Here is a 15,060-nt window from a genome sequence, read left to right as displayed (position 1 = left end):
CGGGTCCCTGAAAATGCATGAGTCTCTGAGGCCCCTTCCAAGTTCCAGTTTTTGTCATCAGTGGTTGGGCATCTCATGTTGGAGGGAGGGGCCGGAAGGCTGAGGAGCCAGAAAAGACGGGTCCATCCCAAGGGCCTCTGCCGCTCCACCCCTTTGGGCGCGGCTCAGGGGGGTGGGTGGAAGCACCACACCGCAAGATCTCTGCCATGGCGGGGAGGGAGGACCGAGGGGCCCAGAGTTCCCGCTGCCACATATGGTCTGTGGATTTAGGTGTCAAAAACCGGAGAATTAGAAATGGTAATTTTCCGTCATTATGGCTGAAACGCGATCTGTCACAACAACTGGAACATGTCTCCGCGCTAGCGAAAATAATGTTCGTGATTAGGAATCATTACGCATGTCAAGCCGAGTCCATTAAGTTGTGGGGAGAAATTAGCCTTGACGGGCGGAATCAAACTACAAATATACAGGCCTCGCCTTCAGGAGGCCGAGCAGCGGCCCCTGGGAAGAAGCAGGCCAGAGCGAGGTGTTTTCTTAATAGGAAACCGCCCAGAGAATTAATACCCCTTTCTTCACTCCCCATGGGATTCCTCCTCCTTTGCCCAGTGCCAGACCCCACCCTAGTAGTGGGAGTGGGGCATGTAGGTGTCGCAGGCAGTAGCTGGAACCTCTGAAGTCCTATAGGCCCCATGGGCGAGTTCCCTGCTCAGCCCTTGCAAGCTGTGTGACCCTGCCCTAGTCACTTGACCCTCCTGAACTTTGCGCCCGTATCTGTAAAGGAGAGATAATCTCACCCACTTCATGGGATTCTCCTGAGGATGAAACAAGATCAAATATGGTCAGAGCAGAGCAGTAGAAGTGCTTTGGACCTGTGAGACCTCTTTACCCTTCCTGGAGCTCCCTGTCTCTGCTGCTGGGGACCTTGGTGATGGGGGCTGCAGTGTTTGTTGGGAGGGGTTGGAGATTGGGGTTGAGTGAACAAAGCTGAGAAGTTCTTTCCAATCAGGCCCTGAGAAAGGAAGCCAGAATCTTCAAAAAATGGGGAGGGGTGAACGCACAGCAACTGATGTGCCTTCAGTAGATCTTATACACCACTCCCTATCACAATGCATAGGAAAAGGGGTGTGGAGTCCTCCACCCTTCCCAGGGCCTGTGCCAGCCACCAGCCCACAAGGATCCATCGTGTCGCCAGGAATCACACTGTCACCAAGGAGAGGAACATAGTAAATGGAGCCTGGATTAAGAAGCCTTCCTCTACAGTCTGTGTCTCAGATCCCCTGAAGTCAAAAAGGCAATTTACTATCTCCTGATGCTTCTGTAATAATGAGTTTGGGGGAAATTCTCCCCCTTTTGTAAATGGAAAAGAAGGGAGGAAAGACCAGGGTGAGAGTCTAGGAAGGCAGGTTCCTGTTCAGCCTCGTACCCTTATCACTGCTGAGAATTTGCTGTTATGCCAGAACCAACTCCAAGGGCTTTGCCTACATTATCTCCTTTTATCTTCCAGCAAACCTATGTCTCCATTGTTCTGATGGGGAAACTGAGGGCCAGAGGTTAGGGAACTCGTCCAAAGGCCTGGAAGCTGGGAAAAAGCAGAAGCGGGAGCCAAGGCTAGCCCTGCCTCCAAAGCCTTAACACCACGCTGCCATTTCGACCTGCACAGCCAAGGCCAACCAACCGTCCCTTATCTAGTTCTCTTTCTTCCTTTGCTACCGGCGCGCGAATTCCTCTTCTCAGAGAGGTTGTGCAAATGACATGAGCTAAGGAACGTCAACCATTGAGCTCGGCTCCTGACTGAGCTTACTCTCTCCGGGCCTCATTTTCCTTCTCTGTAAATGGGATCCTCATCACCGCGACTCTGCGGTGGGGAACAGAACGGAAATGTGGCCAGCGCTGAGCAGTCTGGAGCCAGACAGTCTAGTTCGAACCCCAGCTCCTCCAGCGAGAGCCGCAGCGTAGGGTCGATCCCCAACGTCGGGTAACTGTAATCGAGCTGCCTGGAAGAATGAATGAAATAATTCACGTAAAGCACTTAAGGAAACGGTTTAAGCGCAAACAGATTAAGTGCTAAATAAAGCGCCGGTTACCAGGACGGTGATTGGCCCGCGCAGGCTTGGAGGGCTTCTGTCTGGGAAGAAGGAGAAGCTGCCCCCCAGCTCCTCCTGAAACTTCTCGGAGTTTCCAGCGGCTCAGCGCGCTAGTGATCGGGGACCTCAGACACTGACTCCCGAGGGCGCCCGGATCTCGGGGCTGCGCCTCCCAGACCCTCCCGCAGGCCTCCCGGAATGGAGCGGGTGTTTAAAAGGGCACTCAGAGCTCTCGGCCTGGTCTCCGCCCCCACGCACACGCAAAGTAGGGAAGGCTCCGAGAGGACCTGAAAAAGAAGGGACAGAGACTTAGCCCGGAATAGAGACCCTGTCATGGAGTCGGAAAGGCAGCGACCCAGCCCTAGCGATCGGCGCGCACCGTGAGCGCTCCTGAAAATATTTGACATTTCAGTGACCTTCCTTGACTAGCCTCCCAAATAATACCCTGCACTCTCCTGCGCTAACACACAGCCTGCTTAATTTTCCTTTTGGCACTTCTATCCCAGTCTCCCACTGGACGGTAAACTCCACCAGGGCGGGGCCTTTCTCCTCTGTATCCCTGGCACAAAGTAGGCACCTAACAAATAATGCTGAATATTTGAACAAATGAATGAATGAGGACAGAAAGAAGGAAAAAGAGAAGGTCAGACAGCCGTTCCACAACAAAGATTTTTCTCTTCACCGCCCCCCGCCCCAAACTCTATGTTTAGGATTCCCCTGGGAGCTTTCTTTCGAGGTCCTTCCTGGCCCAGCACCTGGGAAGGATAGGACCCCCGCTGGCCTCTGTATGTATCCTGTGGGGGTCTTCCTAGGTATGTTCTGGGGGTGCGTTCTCCTCAGGACTGAACCACCAGAAGGCAGGACGCCAGCCTCCCACAAACATGAGTACCAGCATGGCATGGAAAACAATTATTGTTAATCAAATAAATAATGCACACCTTAGGAAATAATTATTTTAAAGAAATTCTTCTGCAAGTTCTTGTGGACAGAAGGAATCCACTGGAAAGCAGATTAATGTATTTCTTTTCTAAACCTTAAAAGTCTATGTATTGAATTTATTTAAAAACCATAACTGCAGTTGCAAAGGATGCACAGAACCTGTTGTCTCAAAAGTTTCCATTAGGGGTTGACTGTTCTTACTCATTTGGTGATTTTTACTCTCTCTCAACACTCCCTGTCCACCCCTTACCATCTCTGTAGATAATTTTTTTAAATGGTAAATGTCCTTGTTTAACTTTGCAAAACTTACTATCAGTTAGGCTATGAGCTCTTCCTGGCACCTACTGCCCAGGAAGCACGGGGCTCTTAGATTATCACTACCAGGGGTAGGGTGTATGCGGGGGGGGGGTAATTATCCATATTTTTGGCAGTGAAGCTGAAGCCCGATCTTCATGAAGGGCCTGGTTCCAAATCCACGCTCTGCTCCTACTGGGTTTTTCAAGAGGAAGCTCTCACTTGCCTTCCCTTCTGAAGAATCAAAAAGATCTCGGCCTGGGTTTGGCCTTTCCAGCTGAGCGCTCCTGGACTCACCACCTTCTCCCACCCTGTGCCTTCTCACGGAACCAGAACTACCTGCCTTGAGATTCAATGGAAGTGGCCCAGAGAATCCGTTCTTGAAGCATAAGGTACAGTACAGTAGCAATCCAAAAACTTTTGAGTGCTTACTATGTGCCAGGCCCTGAGCTGGGAGTCCAAAGAGCTAGGACAGTCGCTGGAAAGCTGCTATCCCAACTAGGAGCACTGTCAACCGCGCCCCGGGGCCTTAGCCCGGGCTCACCCCTAAGCGTCTCGAGAAGCCCCTCTGCCGAGGGCCGCTGAGGGCTCAGTCCCGCCACCTGATCCACTGCCTGTACCTCTCCAAGGGTGTTCTCCGCATCCCCCCCTCCCCGCGCCCCCGCCCGGTTCTCTGCGCTCTGCCGGCCAGCTGGCCCTCTCCAACCACAGCGCCTGTCCAATTCCGAAACTGGACCATTCCCCACCCACCCACTCATATAAACCGGAAACGGAACGTTTATTCAGGGCCCTGGTTTTGTCAGCCCTTAGCTGGTCAGATTTTATGTGCATTTTAATACGATCAAATCTGAGGTTGAGACGCCTTCTGGAGTTTGCTGGCAGCTAAGCGGGCTGCCCAGGCTCCAGGAAGAATCTTGAGCCTGAGGCGGCATAACTTGACCCCAAGGCATGCCGGCTCTCACGCTCGGCCTTTCCCCAGGGCCTGCACTCAGCCAGCCAGGAGAAAAGAACTTAGCAAAGCTCAGGAAAGCTCCGCTGGCCCTCCTGTCCTCCGCTAGCTCTGCGTGGGCGCCTGTGGCCAGGCGCTCAGATCCCGAGGTGCAGGTGGGGTGTGGCGGGGACAGACAAGGACAAAGCTGAGGATCTTGGTCCTTATTCATGAGTCCGGCCAGTAAGTACGTATTGAATGTCACAGAGCGACAGGCTCTGCGCTAGGCACTTAGGGACACCGCAGGCACAAGCCCTCCCGGCTCCAACTTCCCAAGTGTTGCTAGGCCAGGCCAGACTATGCCGGAGCACGACAGTGGGCCCAATATCACTTATCACTGTAGCAAGTAATAAGGACCGGGACGGTGGGACGGACTTAGAAGGGATTTTTAATCGAAACTTGCGGGGAGGGTTGCCCAGGAAGGCCTGAGATCTGTAAGTTGAGACCTGAAAGACACTGAGCTCTTCGCCACCTGGAGAGGGCTTCCGTTGAGCCCGCTTTTTCTCTCACCTGCCCTGTGTCCACGCGCGTCTCTTCTCTACTCTTTCTCACCACCTGTCTCTGTGTGTCTCTAGTTTCGTTTCCCACGGTCCCAGGGGCCAAGGACGCGTCGCTCAACTTCTCCCGGAAAGAAGAGGGGCAGCGTCCCGGGCCTCCTTAAGGAGGAAGAATTCCTGGAAGTCAGTCACCCTGGTGACATGCCTACACCGGGTCCAGGATGTGCTGGACCAAGCCCGGACGCCGGCCCACGCCAGCAGGAATACGCTCGACACCTGTGCAGGGAGGAATATCAATTCCATCAGCACCCTTTGCAAAAACAAAGCACAAATGTGATAAAGCGGGACAAACCCTCAGATCGTCCAGCTCCTTCGAAGCTGTGGGTACAATTCGGGGTCACATCTAGGGTCTCGAAAGCTCCCTTGCAACCTCTGAACCCACGCAGCCCTGTATCCTCCGAAGGCCGCAGTCTTGCTAAGGGCGCGCAGCAAGATGTGGACAAGCCGGGGACGCCCAGGTCCAGAGTTGGCACTGTGGGCGCCGCCCGGCCACCCCCGCCCCGCCAGCCCCTGGTGCCAAGAGCGGCGGCACCGCGCGCGGGTATGCTTCTCCGTGCGTAAAAATCCCGGCCGCACAGCTCTGCCACGCCACCGAGGGGGCCTCGGAGCGCACAAGGGAAGCCATTCAAAAATGTTAATAAGCTGATTAAAATAAGCGGCTTTACTGGCTCTTGTTTTACAGCGTGCCGCTCACCCTTGCTTTCTGGTGGACCACGGGAGAGAAAACACTTGTGGCATTAATTTTTTTTTTTTTTTTCTTAATGCGTCGCGGTTTCCATCCAAGGACAGGGGACTCTCTGGAGCTCAGCGCGGCCACAGAAGCAGAATAGCCTCAGGTCTCCCTCCCAAGCTTGGTGGGTGGGGAGAAGTCCTCGCATCGAAAAAGCTGGACTTTTCAAAACAGCTGACCACCCAGGCCGGGGAAGCAGATAAAGGAGGCCCAAAGATAAGGACCTTGGGAAGGCCTGTAGACAGCATCTTGGGGAACCCAAATTCTTTGTAAAAATAAAACAACTCCACCCCCACCCCCCCCAAAAAAAACTGCTTATAAAGGGGATGGCATTATTTAAAGTAAAATATAGAAGGGCTTTGTCCTTACTTCCACTTCAAGCCGGGGGTGAGTGTACACCCCAAACACTACCCAGAAGCCTGAAAGAGCATCTCACAACTCTCTTTTCTTTCCTCCTTCTTCTTCTTTATTTAATTTTTAAAACAGAGATTCTGAGAAAAGAGATTAATTTCCTAAGATTGAAGTGAGTGGCAGAGCTGCTTCTCTCCTGCGGACTCCAGGTCCGAAGCAGAATCACTTTATGGATCTACGGGGCCATTGAGCCCGATTTGACCACTTCTCACCCTCGAATATGCAGGATGGAGAGAGAAGCTCTCACCTTGTGCATCCCAGATTTCCAGGGCCGGGATTTCCCTAAGTGCCGGGGCGCACGTCCAAGTCATAGGGAGCGCTGCTCAGCCAGGAGGCCTGAATGTGGCTGTGGCAATGGGAGGGGGCCGAGCCGGAAAGGACTCACCAAGAAGCCCCGAGGCCTTGAGCAACCCCTACGCTGGATCCTCACGCCAAAAACTAAAGTTGCAATTGCAACAACAGCAGGGAGGGATGCAGGCGCTCGCTGGAGACCGTGAGGCCTGTGCAGAGACCACGGGCTCTTGGCTTCGCTGGCGCACTAACCGCCCGGCTGCGGGCCGCACCCGGGATTGTGGGCGGGGTCGCGGAGGGAGAAAACCCGGACGCTTGTAGGCGGAAGAGTGTGAGAGAGCGTGGGCCTTGCGCGGGTGAGTGTGTCACGCACACTCACGCAAGCGTGGGGGGAACTTGGAGCCCAGCACGGAGCTTACCTCGCTGGAGGCTCCGGGGTGACGTCCCCGCGGCTACCGAATATCCCCTTTGAACTTGACATTCCAATAGCAATAGAACGGTGCTGTTCGCCCATGCCGCGGGTTCCGGGTCAGCTCCGGGTCGGTCAGAAGCCACGCTCCTGCCTTTCCCTGCCCGATTCAAAGCCAAAAACTTCAACAGTAACGACAGCGCTTCGGGAGGGGTGCGGGGCTGCAGGGCCGTTTGCCGCAGTTCTCACATTCGTGAATTGCCCTAAATTTGGACTTTCGACCCTTCCTTCATACACCCAAAAGGTTTGAAATAAGTTCATTGTTCAGCTTAACCTGGATCCCGCACTGGACCACCCCGCTTGTTATCTTTTTTTTTTTTAATAAATGCTTTAATGATTTTTAACGACCCAGTTTATGTTGAATAACTTCTATGTGTGACTACAGGGGGAAAAAATTTATTACATGATGTAACCATTTACAATATAATACACTTTTTGCAACCCTGTTTTGGCGTTTCTTCATTTCAAAAACATATTTATCAGGAGACTCGAAAACTGGAGGAGGCCCAGGTTATCTATCCCTCTGAGGGCCCCTTCGTGGAGCACACCACAGAGCACTTAGAAACCTCTGAAGGATGCAGGAGTTCAAGGAAGATTGTTTAAGATCAGCCAACTCAGCATTGCCCAGAAGTTCATAATAATAATCATGGCAACAATAATAATAAGTCCACACCAGCTGCACAGTGATTAATGGTTTTCAAAGCACACCCACCCTCTTGTGATCCAACCACCCTGAAACCAAACGTGGGGAATGCTAGCTCTGAAGCTGAAGGACAATTCACCCTGCTGCCTCAAATCCTAAAATATGCTTCTAATCTTTGAATGACTCTGACTTGGCCTCTTAATGGCCTGTGACTTTGGGCAAGTCACATTGCGTCTTTGAGCCCCAGTTTCCCCACCTGCAAAATGGAGGTCACGTCCACCCAGCTAAAAGGTGGCCTCAAGGAACTACCGAGGGACAGGATGCAGGAAGCACTTTTTCACTTATAATGTCCCAGACAAAGGAAGAGAGTTATAGTTATTGTTTTCATTGTTGGTGGTGGTGGTAAGTATTGCTTGGCTGCTCCTTCCGGCCTCTGCTCTTGTTTCCTTGGCCGCTGGCGGTGCGGCCTTCACACTTTCACTGGTGGCCTGACTTCTGCAGTAGCGCGGCTACACCTGCGATGCATCAATCCGCCCCGCCTGCCCTCAGCTCTTTCAAGCATATGCTGTGTCCAGCAGGCCCCACGGAGCTCGACGTGGTTCCCAACGAAGACTGTTAGCAGGGGGAGGTTGGTGGCCTGCAAGACTGAAGCCCTGCAGCTCCTCGGCATAGGCCTGAGCCCCAGCACGGGTCTGCCTCGCTCCCCTCCACTCCTTCGGGCCCAGAAGCTGCTCCACCAGTGTTCTGGTTCCCGGGAACGTGTGATTCTCCCCACTGCTCAGGTTTCCCCGAGGCAGGAGCCTTTCTATAAGGCGAGGTGAATTCCGTGGACTTGAGAGAGGTCGGTTTCTACCTTTCTCCTGGTGATGAAACGCGGGTGGAGTATCGGCCTGGCCGGACCGAGCTCCGGTGGCCAGTTGGGGTCCCCACCCCGCGGACGTCTGCAGAACTTGGATGAGGTCCTGCCTCTGTGGGATGCTCCGTGTGGCTCTGACACAGTCTGCCAGTTTCCCGCTCCCCTAGATGCCGCTCTTCCTAGGGCCCAGCCTCTCGGGGTTCGGGGCACGGCTACCACTAAGCTGCCTCTCAGAGGTGCGGGGACATCGTGTATTGAGCTCTCTTCCGACCTTCTCAAATGAAGTCAGATTCGCTGTCACCCTCTTTCCCTTGCTAGAGTGGAGGAGCGGGATTCGCTGTGGCCCGGAAGCCCTTTATTTTCTTAAATGGAATCTATCCCCAAACTCTCCCTGCTTGACCCAGCTCTTTAGAGATACTCTCCGGGGGTCCATGAACCCGTCAAATCAAGTCACTTTGAGTGAGACGCGGCTTGGGATCGCCATGGTGAAAAGGTCGGGAGTTTGAGTTACACACACACACACACACACACACACAACACCAGTGACATTTGGTAGCCTATCATCCCAAATTTGCTGCCCAGAGCAAGATTTTTAGTCTAAGCCTGATTCCTTGGAACTGATTTCCGCACGGGTCACGGGTGGACCCGTGAAAGGGTGTTCTGTCCCCTTTCCCAGCCATTGCTCCCCCATCTAAGTGTGTGGGTCGAACCCAGTGATCTTTAAGGGCAGGTCTGAGATTCACTAAGGGTGAAAGGGATTGAGAAGGATGAAGCCAAAAGTCTACCTGACTCAGGTGACAACTGCTCCTGGCAACCAAGTCGTGAGAAGGCCCAGAGGGCTCAGCGGGGCCCAGGGTCGCAGGGAGTGGATGAGGAAGATCCCCTTGGACAGGAAGCAGGGCGGGCACAAAGCAGAACTTTCTCATCTTCAAAGAAAGGGCGGGGTTGGGAGTAGAGAAGGAAAAGGAAACGAAGAAAGTAATACCGAAAATTTCCAACAGGAGCCGCATTTGCGGCCTGGGGTCCAGGTAGAGACATACATCTTGGGTCACGAAATGCGGTGGGAAATCTTCGGAGGGTGGGCTGGACCCGGAGGCTGCCTCCAGCTCCTGGAATCAGATCTTAACGGCGTTCGCGCCAACGCCAGCCGCCGAGCAGCTCAGAGTGAAACTGCCACAATCCGGGTCAAACTGAATTCGTTTGAGTCATTTTTCCCGAGCGACTCGAGCCAGCCCAGTAGAACTGACCCAGGCAGGGAGCCGGAGAGGGGACGAGGAAGGGAAGGGGCGCCGCCTGGCCTACGGAAGAAACTCCCCAGTCCTCTGGATTCCAAATCCGCAAGGATGGAGAGCAAACTACCCTCTTAGGACGCAGCCACAAACAACTGACGTTTTCAGAAGGGGGAAAAAGACCTGCCCCCCCTAAAAAAAACCCTCAGTAATGGCGATCTCCGGAGAGAAAAGGGATTCTAGCATTATTGGAAAACTTATAACTTTCTATAAGGAAAATGCATTCATGATTAATGATGAAATTAAAGTGGAATTTTAAAAACATGTCAAAAAGAAACAAAATGATTGCAGGAATCCTTTGGAAAGTAGTTGGACTTGGGGGCGAGGGTGTGCATCTCCTGAGGGCGTTTGCTTTTCCCTTGGCGTCTCACTGTTTCCAGAAGCGGGGATCGTTTCGTAAAGCCTTTGTCGCGACTCTCTGCCCCCTCCGGGCTGAGGGGTAGCAGAAGCCCGGCCAAGGCCTTTGGGGTGCCAAGGCCCGAGGGTCCAAGGCTGGGAAAGATCGCAGGCGGAGGAGGAGGGCGAGGCGGCCTATCTGCTGAGATGAAATTGAAAGTAGCCCGGGCCTGGGTTTCAGTGTTTTCCCGACTGAGGCCACGGACTGGGGGCCTTGGCGCCTGCAGTGTGGCATTAACTCTTCCTTGCTCTCCCCAGACCCGATGTGAGGGGCGTGTAGCGGTGAGCGCTTCGCTCCGGTGAATCCTTGGCATCTGGGGAGTCATTCTGGGGAACGCCGGCGGGGCGCGTTCATCTTTAAAATGGAGTAATAAATAACCATCTCCCTGCCCATCCTCTGCTCCCACGGTGGGCTTCTGTGCGGATCAAGTGACGACGTGTCACTGAGGGAGTGAGTGGAAGCGCTTTGGAACAAGGTGCAGCGTCATTTGCACCCGGCAGGGGTCAAAGCACAGGTGACCCTCCCCGGGACACACCTTATTAGCTCCTCGTTCTCCCCTAACCGCTTCAGAATTCCAGCGAGAGTTTTTGCCTATTCTGGAAATGAAATAATGACAGGAACGCTTAGAGAAAACGCTCAGAAAATCGAAAGCAGAGAGGATGCTGGCAGGTGGAGGAGTGAAAAGGTTAGGGTGGGGGATGGAAATTGGGAGCGGGTTCAGCTACGGATGCTTCCTAGACTCTGACACTAGTGCCCACGAGTAAAAACGGGAATCCTAGGTATTTGCTCCGGATTCAGTAAGATTCCTCTGTGACTCCTGCAAAGTCCCAGAAATGACGATTCCCTGAGCTGCGCGGATTTAAATGCTTCCTGAGGGTGAGCAGCGAGGCGACTTCCGCGAGGAGCGAGGTGTCCTGTCCTGGACTGAAAACAAGTTGGGAAAATGAGCCCACGTTACCGGTTCCCCCAAAGCCGCACAGAGAGAGGCTCAGAGAAAACACGGCGTCCAGGAGGGCATGTTAAACTAAAAGTTTATAAATTAAAGGAAAAAAAATACAACGAATAGAACTTCCAAATTTCACAAATCTTTTTAAAGTTAATACTCTAGTTGAGTGCACAGTGCCCTTAAGGAGGCGACAAGCGGCGAGGTTGACACGAGGTTGACAGGATCACCTGTCTTAGGTTGCAGGGACAGGGATGGGAGAATCCTGGGTCAGGACGCAGGAGTCGCCGAGGCTAAACGGTAGAGACTGGGCCCAGCGGCCGAACTGCAGAGGACGCCGAGGAAAGGCCGGTCAAGGATATTCACATTGAATACAAAAATAACCATCATTTGAATACAAGCAACTGAAAAGTGCTACAAGTTTTAACCTCCGAAAGAAAGAAAGAAGGAGAGAAAGAAAGAAAGAAAGAGAGAGAGAGAGAGAGAGAGAGAGAGAGAGAGAGAGAGAGAGAGAGAGAGAGAGAGAGAGAAAGAAAGAAAGAAAGAAAGAAAGAAAGAAAGAAAGAAAGAAAGAAAGAAAGGTTCTGCGAAGGACTCCTGGGTTTCCTTTCTCCTGGTTCGGGGGCTCCCAGGAGCTCCCCCAGTTGGTCGCAGCCTGGACCTCCGAGAGGGAAGATGCGGGGCCCTTGCCCTGCCCTGTGCTCAGAGGCTCCCTTCCATACATTCAGCACCCAATTAGGCGCCCCCACCCGAGCTCTGACACCGGGGAGGGGTGGGGAGGAGGGCCCGCAAACCAAACATTTCATGGTTCAATGAACCCCTAGCCTGGGGCTCCTTGGGGCTGCCAGGGCTCTAAACCCCTTTGTAACAATTGCAATTTCCAAAAATAATAGATATGTAGATACACATAGATTGGTAGCATGGATACCATGAACTAGTGTGGCCTAGCGCACGAAGCTCCCGGCAGGCCTGAAATTCTGGGATTCAGGCTTGTGTGGTCTCCAGGAGTTCTCTCCTCTCTGGGAAACGCCATCCCCAGGCAGACACAATCCAAACCCAACATTATGGTGGTAATAAATAATGTCCAAGGGCTTCCAAGCAAGTGGGGTGGGGGGTAGGAACAGGGTCCCTAGGCCATAGGATGCCTCTGTTCAAACTAGAAAAAGGCGCCCCCCTCTGGGTAGACCCAGTCCCGCTGCCAGGGCGCACGTCCTGGAGAGCAGAGCCAGGGCTGGATTTCATCCTCCACCTGCCCCCTCCGCGGGGCGCCCCAGTACAGGGCACAACCTGCACAGCCATCAGCGCCCGTCTGGAGCTGGGGCGCGGGGATCATTCGCTGCCTCACCCCAGGCCGGCTCACTGGGTGCCCGCGGCGGCCGCACACGTGGAGAGTGCCCAGCCGGGGAGGCAGTAATAAGGGTAATAGTAGGAGGGCTGCAGTGGCAGCAGCGAAGGAGGCCGCAGCACCTCTCCGGGCAGGTACTGTCTCTGGTCGTCGCGCACCAGCACCTTCACTGCCACCTTCTTGGCGGCGGGCGCCGAGGCCAGTAGGTCGGCGGCCATCTGTCGGCGCTTGGTCTTGTAGCGACGGTTCTGGAACCAGATCTTCACCTGCGTCTCGGTGAGCTTCAGCGACGCGGCCAGGTCTGCGCGCTCGGGCCCGGACAGGTAGCGCTGGTGGTTGAAGCGGCGCTCCAGCTCAAAGACCTGTGCGTGGGAGAAGGCGGCGCGCGAGCGCTTCTTGCGCGGCTTGGGCGCCACGGGCTCCTCCTCCTCCTCTGCGCCGCCCGCGGGCCCGCCGCCGCTGCCGCTGCACAACGTGGGCACGCGTGCGCCTCCTGTGCCAACGCCGTCTTCCTCGACCCTCGGGCTGCGGTCGCCTGTGGACCCAGTGGGAAGAGAAACGAGACACTGTCAGTGCCGCAGAGGAGTGAGGTCCGGCCTCAACCGCTGTGGTCGGGGTGGGGGGCGGGAATACACTTTCATGCCGCGGGAGTGGTGGGGAGGGCCTGGAAGCCGCGGGTCCGGGAGGCAAGTCTTAGATCCCTGCCCTACTCGCTTCCTGCAGCTAATCTTGTTGTGAGCCGGCAACGAACTCAGCCGCTGTATCAACGCTGTGCTGCCAAGATCCAGCTCCTCGCCCTCTCTGGGCTCCAGGCTCCTCTCAGCAATGTGGGCATTGGGCCTGAGCATCCTCGCAAGCCTTCTCCGCCCTCAGCCCTGGGGTTCTAGATGGCGTTTCGGATACCCTCCCTGGGTTCACCCGCCTCCCCACACTCAGGCTCACACACGCATCGTCACAGCACACACGTGTTGGCTGCACGTAAAGAGCAAGTGGGGAGACGGATCCTGGAGACAGAAGTATTCGGAGTCTTACGCCCCCATCCACCCGGAATTGTGGGAGGGCTATGGCAATAGGCTGAGCCAAGACCATAGGTAGGCTTCTCCCTCTCTTACAAAGGCAATGAAAGGAGGGCTGGGATTGGGGGTAGAGGGGTGTCCCTGCTTCGAATCCTTGGACCCTAATCTGACGCCAGCTCCTCCGCCTCTTCCCCGCTCTCCCCGCAGAACCCTAGCAGGGAGGTCCAGCACTCTGTCCTGCAGCAGATAATATTTGCTTGGGGCCAGCATGAGGCCTACGGCACCGTCCAACCGACGGGGCAGGCACGGGGGTCTTTCTGACCAAATGACGTGCCAGCTCGTGGTTGAGGAGGTTCCTCCCCATGCTGAGTCTGGGATGACCTAAATCAAGCCCCTCTGCCTTCAGCTGGATGCAGGGTTTGCCTCCAGCTCTTGGGTCCTCAGCCCGGGCACAGGTCTCCTGGGCCTGGGGTCTGGGAAAGCTAAATAAACCCTCCTCCCGAAGCTCGGGCTCGGTTGGCCTTCGGCTCACTTGAAATTATCCCTCGTTACCTATCTTTGAGCTGCGGGGCGGGCTCTGAGACCTCGAGCTGGGAGCATCTCTGATCTCTGGGCCAGGGCCTGGATACTGGCTACCCGAGGTTTCTGGGACCCTCGCTCTTCCCTTTCCTCGATTTTGGGGATTTGGAGACAGACTCGGCCGAAGGCACTGGCAATGGACTCAGAGCCAGGGTGCAGTGGTTCTCTCCCAGTCTGGTCTAAAGCACACTGCCCCACGACGTCGTCTGAGGCTTTACCCCTGGACGCAGCGTTCTGAGGAGTTTCTCGGTCCTCTCTCGGGCTCATTTGCCGGAGAGTTAGAGCAGCCCGCGCCGGTGCGCAGAGCTTAGGGTCTTGGCTAACCCGGGGGGCCCAGGGAACAAGGTGCTAACAGCAGGCCCACCCCACTCGGCGTAGTTGCTCTCCTTGCCCAACCCCTCAGCCCGGCCCCCTTCCCCGCGAAGCCTCAGCCGACCTGAGACGCTGGCCGACATCTCACTGTCGCTCCGGCCCGCGGCTTCCTCCTCCAGGTCCTTGGCTGCAGGCAGCTCACAGACCGGCTGGCCGAGGCCCAGGGTCGCCCCTGCACGGCAGGCCCCGCTGGCCCCCGGCGGGTCCGCGCAGCGCCGCCCGCCCTCGTTCTCCTCGCTCAGCGCCGAGTCCGAATCCCAGCCGCCCGGGCTCTCCGTGGTCCGCCCCGCAGCCGTTCTGGTCCCAGGAGGCGACGCCAGCAGAGAGTCCTCGGCGCCCCCCAGCGCGCCCGCGTCTGTCTCCCCAAAGAGCCGCCAGCAACAGACAGCGGGCGCCGCTGCCACCGCTGTACCGCCGGGTACGGGGCGCCCCTCCGTCGCGGGCAGCCCGCCGCGCTCCTCTTTCTTGTTGAGGATCGCCTGGATGGAGAAGGGCGTCAAGGTGTTGGCGCCGCGCACAGCCATCTGCGCCGCGGGCCGGAGCTGCCGGCCGGGCGGGCGGCTGGGGCGCGGGGCAGCTCCGAGCTGAATGGAGCGCGCGGGCCGCCGCAGCGCGAGTGAGCCCCGCGAGCGAGGCCCCTGCAGCCCACTCCTGGGCTGCCCAGCAGCCTCCGCCCCCCTCTGGCCCCGGATCAGCGCCGACCCTCACCCCCACTTCCGAGGCCCACCCCGCCCAGAGACCCCCTCCCCCCCAATCCAGCGCCAGAAGCTCTCCTTTCGCAGCTCAGCTGGATTATCTCATTGCCTCGCGCCCTTAGGGGCGGGCCGGGGTCTGGCCCTCGGAGGACGTGGGGGGAG

General features: G+C 55.8%; 1 protein-coding gene across 1 annotated transcript; it reads right to left on the bottom strand.

Annotated features, from left to right (window-relative positions):
- Window positions 1-12,247: 12,247 nt before the first annotated feature.
- Window positions 12,248-14,727, bottom strand: NKX3-2 (NK3 homeobox 2). The gene is made up of 2 exons (XM_036853952.1): window positions 14,268-14,727; window positions 12,248-12,771 (listed from the first exon to the last, which is right to left on the bottom strand). Exons 1-2 carry the CDS (start codon window positions 14,725-14,727, stop codon window positions 12,248-12,250), a joined length of 984 nt encoding a protein of 327 aa, XP_036709847.1.
- Between the last annotated feature and the right edge of the window lie 333 nt (window positions 14,728-15,060).

This window comes from Balaenoptera musculus, chromosome 5 (genome assembly GCF_009873245.2).
Source record: "Balaenoptera musculus isolate JJ_BM4_2016_0621 chromosome 5, mBalMus1.pri.v3, whole genome shotgun sequence".
Lineage (NCBI taxonomy): Eukaryota > Metazoa > Chordata > Mammalia > Artiodactyla > Balaenopteridae > Balaenoptera > Balaenoptera musculus.
The sequence above is the reverse complement of the archived record's forward strand: the minus strand, read 5'-3'. Positions and strand labels throughout refer to the sequence as shown.

Coding starts and splice junctions, on each gene's coding strand:
- NKX3-2 (XM_036853952.1), bottom strand. CDS start 14,727: ATGGCTGTGCGCGGCGCCAACACCTTGACGCCCTTCTCCATCCAGGCG. Junction 12,772..14,267: donor GATGTCGGCCAGCGTCTCAG/GTCGGCTGAGGC, acceptor CTGGGTCCACAG/GCGACCGCAGCCCGAGGGTC.